The 6507-nt window shown below is 36.2% G+C and overlaps 1 protein-coding gene and 1 long non-coding RNA gene across 2 annotated transcripts; both read left to right on the top strand.

Moving 5' to 3' along the window:
* The first annotated feature begins 1340 nt into the window (after positions 1-1340).
* On the top strand, positions 1341-3407 carry LOC118750346. The gene is made up of 2 exons (XR_004994384.1): positions 1341-1536; positions 2616-3407. It is a non-coding gene; the product is annotated as an uncharacterized LOC118750346 (long non-coding RNA).
* An 897-nt stretch (positions 3408-4304) lies between these two features.
* Positions 4305-5591, top strand: LOC118750339. The gene is made up of 2 exons (XM_036485056.1): positions 4305-4654; positions 4726-5591. Exon 2 carries the CDS (start codon positions 4731-4733, stop codon positions 5448-5450), a length of 720 nt encoding a protein of 239 aa, XP_036340949.1. The 5' UTR covers positions 4305-4654; positions 4726-4730; the 3' UTR covers positions 5451-5591.
* Positions 5592-6507: the final 916 nt, after the last annotated feature.

The raw sequence follows: 6507 nt of genomic DNA, 5'->3' as shown, positions 1-6507 counted from the left end.
AATTTTTTTGAAATTATACATATATATGTTAATCGTAAATCCCGTTTTGTTTGTATAACTTGTGTTTGTTTTTGAACTTTCTAAAAAGAGAAGTATTTTGGCCAAGCAGTTACATAATTTTGAATGATTATTACTTTTATAAGATAATATTTATTTCACTATGATCCTGTAAAAACAAAGCCACCTAACTGATTTAGGGGTGGGCTTTAGATAGGTAACCCCGGAGTACAGCATTAAGGAAAATATGGGAGGTAGAGGGGGGTCTAATAGTTCCCTGTATGAAGTTTCAAGCGCGCAACCTTATACCTTTTAAGGAATTTGTTATTAAAGTTTGTAAATTTAACCAACTTTTATGGCACTATTTTACAATATATAATGCACTTTCCACTAAATTTACAGGTTATTTACACTCAATATATGCGCAGTTAGAGTGTGCACGTTCAAACAAATAAATACTTTAGTATATTTCAGCTTTTTTTTATCAAAATTTGAATGTTGTTTAATTTTATGAGAGTACATGCAGAATCTTGCTTTCCACTCTTGGTTTTTTTAGATATGGCAACACAGTCCTGCTGCCATTTGCACATATTCTGCATGTACTCTCATAAAATTAAAAAACAATCAATTTTTGATAAAAAAAAAAGCTGTAATATACTTAAAGTATTTATATATTTGAACGTGCACACTCTTAAGTTCTGAACACATTGAAAACGACGAGCTACCGACCACAGCTTCCAATTTGTCATCTTTATTATCTAAGCGCTTTGTCGATGGCGACATGATTTCTTTGAACGCGGCAGCGACATCATGAATTTGTATGAGTTTGACATAAAAGAAGAGGAAGAACCTTATCTGTCGCCAGAAAAATAGAAATAGATCTAATCTGGCCACTCCCACAGCCGTAGCGTAGCCCGGTCGTCGCCAAAATAATTATCTACATAAGAATACGTGTTAAAATAATTTGACAGCTGTGGTTTGTAGCTCGTCGTTTTCATTGTGTTCGGGCTATTACTGTGCATATATTGAGTGTAAATAACGTGTAAATTTAGTGGAAAGTGCATTATATATTGTGAAATAGTCCCATACAAGTTAGTGAAAATTACAAACTTTAATAACAAATTACTTAAAAACTATAAGGTTCCGCGCATTAAAACTTTACATATACCCCCTTTAGAACCCCCTCTACCCCCGCCCCCCCCCTATTTTCCTTAATACCGTACTCGGGGGTTACCATTCTAAAATTTTCCCTGATTTAGAGCTATCGATAGTGCTATCGATAGTTTTGTTTTTTTCGAGACTATCGTGAATATTGATAGTTTTTCTGAAAACTATCAAAACTATCTGTGGAGCAAAAAATTAGAGCGTTTCAGAACAATACCCTGAGAAGGTGTTTGGGTTTAACACCCTCCACCCCGACTCACAATATATATGTACTAGCGAATGAGTTTGAACCTAGAGAAAGGGAAACATTTCTAACTTGTCGTGAATTGATACAAGTTAAATTTGGTGATCCGGAAGTTTTTGATTGTATTAAAGGTAATAAAAAGAAGTGAGCATCTGAGAGTTAAGGGACGGGTGCTTGAGGGTAATAAAGCGAACTTCTCTATAGAGCAGTATCAAGTCGAGTATAGAAGGCTTGTACATAGGTACAAGGGAAGAGATTTTACAATTTTTGCCACTGATGCGTCGGGTGGGGAAGACTCCATGGGTTGCGGAGTTTATAATGTGACACATAAGCAGAAATTTCTTTTCAGAATCAATTTTAAGACCTCATCTGTTTTTAGTGAGTTGTGGGCCATTGTCAAAGCAGTTGACATAGCGGTTGAGGACAACCTTAAAAAAATTGTAATTTTTACTGATAGTTTGACTTCGTGTAGGTTGTTGGAAAAATGTGAATCCGACAACTACATTATTGCAAGAATACATTCCACTATTAATAACAGTGGCTTAAAGTGTGAAATAGTATGGACCCCAGGGCATGTTGGGTTTGAAATGAATGAGGTGGCGGATGACTTGGCCAAATGGGCGGTGACAGTGGGTGCACCCTTGAATGTTTTACTCACTCCGGAAGAGGCGTTGAGACAAATAAGTGGAATTTTGAAAGAAGAATGGAACAGTAGGTACAAAATGATGTCGGAATATAAAGGTAGAACATTTTTCAAATTTTTTCCGAACATACCACACAAACCTTGGTATTACAAGGTGTCACTTGATGTGAAAGATGTTAAATAAATTAATCGTCTTCTTACAGGACATACATATGATAAAGAGCATCTGCATAAAATCAAAATTTTAAGGTCTAATTTATGTGAGGAATGTCAAAAGGTAGATAATTATTCGCACGCGATCTTTTCTTGTACGAAATATGCCAGCACAAGATCAAAGTTTGATGCAGTTAGGAAATGTAAGGATTTTGAGGAAATTTTTGTTAAGAAAGATGAAGCAATGCTCAAGGAATTGTGCAATTTTGTGAAAGAGGCACAAATTGATATCTAGTTGTAATATGAAGAACAAAATAGATAGTACAAATTAACTTTATACGTCTTATTAAATATCTTGACTATATAAACTACTTTGAATACTGTAGTTATGTAATAAACTTTTTATATTTTTAGTCAAATCGCTTAACAGGGAAGGCCAAGCTCGTGATTGCACATTTGGAAGTAGGCATTTTTCTGCCTTTTTGGTTTGTTTGGAGATATTTGATAATTGGCGTGTATCTAAGCCGAAGCCCTGAAAGTTGACAACAAGAGTGTGGAGAAACGCTTTAAGTTCATCGATCACCCTGGCCTGTGGGAGTGTCCGGCCATTTAATACTCTCAACAATCAAAAAAAAAACAAAAGGCCATTTCAGGAAAAACACCAGGCAGAGATCGTATTTCGTACCCAATGCTTAAAAATTTACCACAGAAAGTTAAAACCAGACTGCTAGATTTGTACAACAACATTTTAGACCAGGGTTCATACCACACACATGGAAAAGTGCAGTGGTACTTCCGATTCCTAAGCCGAATCAATCTACCTCTAACAGTTCCTGTTACCGAGCTATATCCCTTCTTCCGTGCCTGAGTAAAGTTCTTGAGAAAATGATTGCAAAACGTATCATGTGGTTTACGTTGACAAACGGCTATATGGACCCACACCAAGTCGCTTTTAAGGAAGGACACGGTACGATTGGCGCACTTTTAATATTTGAACATTTTGTAACGACAGCCTTTGCAACAAAAAACCATGCTTCTATCCTAAGTCTTGACTTTGAAAAGGCCTACGATAGAATCGGTGCGCACATTGTCCTTCGACAACTTGCCAAGTGGAAGATTGGAAAAAAATCTATGATTTCGTCAAGGCTTTTTTACACAACCGGCCTTTTTGCGTAAAAATAAACAATAAATTTTCAAAAACTTACAGACTATTTAATGGCATTCCGCAAGGCTCTCCCTTGTCAGTGGTACTCTTCACTGTGGCCTTTGACGAAATCAATAATTTACTTTTAAACTACAAGAGAATATCTAGTATTATGTATGCAGACGATTTAGTATTAGTTGCGATCCCGTACGAGTCCGGACTAGTCAGAAATAGTCAGATTTTACTGGAAATCGATCCCGTACTCGGTTCTCTGACTATTGAGAGGACAAAAAAGAGAGTAAATACAGTTCTCTCTCTGTCAGAAGTTACCAGTTTTAGTCCGAGAATTTTTTGCTGGTAAATTCTGGTAAATGTGTCAAACGATCAGCTGTAGTGTGTTTGGCAACCAAATTGTAAACAAAAGAAAAGTGCACTCTGCTAATTCATGTCGAAAAGTATTTAATTACTTGTTCAAGTGGATTCTAATGAATTTGAAAGTATTTTTGGTTATTCACATGTGTGAGCTGAGTGTGTTTACATACAAACTAAGCAAAAATTTACAACCAAAATTTGGAGGTTATGTTGAAGTTGACAGAAGTTACCATTTTTTACTAGAAAGCGATCCCGTACTTTTCAATGTTACTCTCTCGCTCTGAGCGAATTTTTATTTTTTGACAGTTTTACTAGTCCGAGTCCGAGGAATACGGGATTGCACCTATTATTTACCAAATGTAAGGATTTATCGGTGGTACAAGGCGATTTTTCTCAAATATTCAGCCTCATTGCGAGAGTCGTGCCGAATGCAAGTCGTTTTTCGAGAGTCGAATCGTATCGAAAATTTAGCGCCATTGCCTAAAATTTCCACTCGACTAGTGTATTAAAACGGAAAAACTTGGCAGCACTGCATAGTTTTCGACAATTTTCGTCGTTTACTTATTTCAGCACGACAGTAGACAATGCTAATGTTGTCGAGTCGTACAATTCAGCCTAATTTACGACTTACGCAATGAGGCTGATTAACTGAAATAACAAATTGGTCCAAAATATCGGGAGCTAAACTATCATACAACAAATGCAAAACTTTTCATATATGCAACAAACGGCTTTGTCCACCAATAAGTCTTATGGGTCGATTATCGATATCAACCGAACTTCAGTTGAGTTGGCAGTTGCCAAAACGATATTATAGATGGCATCTGGCAACTCTCAACCGTCAACTGAAGTTGTCACAAAGTGTGTATACTTGCAACTGCACTTTTGTGGTTGCTGTGGAGGTTAGAAGAGCGTTTTTACAAGCGAATATTTAAAAGTGAGTAAAATATTTTAATTTTTAGCAGTTTTAACGTTACTAAAGTTCTGCAATGTATTTTGCTTTTGCAGAAAAGATGGTGAAAATAACTACAAAACAACAGTTTGAGATTTTGGTGCAACAAATGGAGCAAAATCCTTCGATTGCTCGTGGTGTACGCGCTTTTGGCGAGACAAAAGCAAATACTGAACATGTTTGGAAGGAAATTTCTTCTAAATTAAATAGTTACGGACCGCCAACTCGTACATCCGAAGAATGGCAGAGGGTATGGATACATTTTAAAGCCAAGTTAAAAAAGAAAATGGCACATAATAGGAGGAATATATCCATCACCGGCGGCGGACCATCTGAAGAAATAAGTTTGTCCGCGCTGGAGCAGGCCGCAGCGGACTTTCTGCAAATGGGCACTTCGGTCGATCCGCCAGGTCGCACATTCGGAGCGATTTTACCCCAACAGCCTCAGGGCACTGAAAATATTGCCTACATTGAGGAAATTAATACAATTTTAGAGGTAGAGACTGAGCAACCACAGCAAGAAACGGTGACGCCTCTTGTAGCAGTACAACTACCCAGGAGAAAGAGGGCGCAAGATATCAGATTAGACCTCCTCCAGCAACAAACAGGAACCCAGGGTGAGGTTGTTAATAAGTTGGACAAAATTGAAAGAAAGCTGTCCAGAAGAAATGATCTCTTAAAAGATATACGGGATTTGAAGAGGGAAAAATTAAAAATATTTAAGGAAGCGCATGAATTGAAAAAAAAGAACATCAGATGCTTGTTGAAGAGCAGCATTTGAACAAGAAAATTAAACAAAAAAAAACTGGAGCTCTTAGAAAAACAGATCTCCAATTTAAGTTGAGGCTTTTTACCTTTATTTAAACCAATATTTTTTACTATTAAGATCAGTTGAATGAACTGCTATTTTTTTTTAGTTTTAAGAAAAGTGAATTTTGTATTTTTTGTTGTGATATAGTATTTTTTATTAAATCCAAAGAGAATTAGGTACATATATTTTGTATACTTTATCGACGGCTGAGTGGGAGATCGACCTATCTCGGCAGTCGGTTAGAAAACGCCGTATCTCAGAAAAGTTTTCAATAAAGCCCTATCTCAGAATTTGATTGAAAAATGCCATATCTCATATGCAAATATATTGGGATAGGCCGTTTTTGATTCGAATTCTGAAATAGGGCGTTCTTCAATCAAATTCTGAAATAGAGTGATATTAGGAAGTTTTCTGAGATATGGCGTTTTCGAACTGGCTGCCGAGATAGGACGACCTTTTATTCAGCCTTCGATGTGATATATTAGTTTTAAGGAAAACTGAATGAAAAGTTGAAATAAAAAAGGTTGATTTCATACCTAAAAATGAATAAACATGAAGAACGCTAAAAAGATATAAATGTGTTATTTACTTTTAATAAAATTGAATTTAAAATGAAATACTTTATTCAACTAAAAGATTATTTTATTCATTTAAACATTGCATTACATTATATCTTATATCAGAGGCTACGGTGTTATCATTCTCGGTTACATTTGGACTTGCAACTTCCTGCGAGATTGTCGGATCTTCCTCCCAGTCTACTTTATAGTGTAAACCAATATTATACAACGCGCAACATGCATTTATTATTGACCCCCATTTGTCCGCTCTATCACATTTCGGGCTTTAGAATGGATTGTATTGTTTTTTGCTTCAGGAGATTGAGGTTCCGCTGAACGAAAAGGGGTCAAAAGATGTGGTTCTAATGGAAATCCAGAATCACCTGGGTATTTTAAGGTTAAATCAAAAGGTTTCATAACTATTAACGAAATACAACCTAGAAGCCAGGTGTTCGGACCAAAATCAT

The sequence above is a fragment of the Rhagoletis pomonella genome, unplaced genomic scaffold, assembly GCF_013731165.1.
Source record: "Rhagoletis pomonella isolate Grant_MI unplaced genomic scaffold, Rhpom_1.0 Rhpom_scaffold_00210, whole genome shotgun sequence".
Taxonomy (NCBI): Eukaryota; Metazoa; Arthropoda; class Insecta; order Diptera; family Tephritidae; genus Rhagoletis; species Rhagoletis pomonella.
This window is presented reverse-complemented; position numbering and strand designations above follow the sequence as displayed.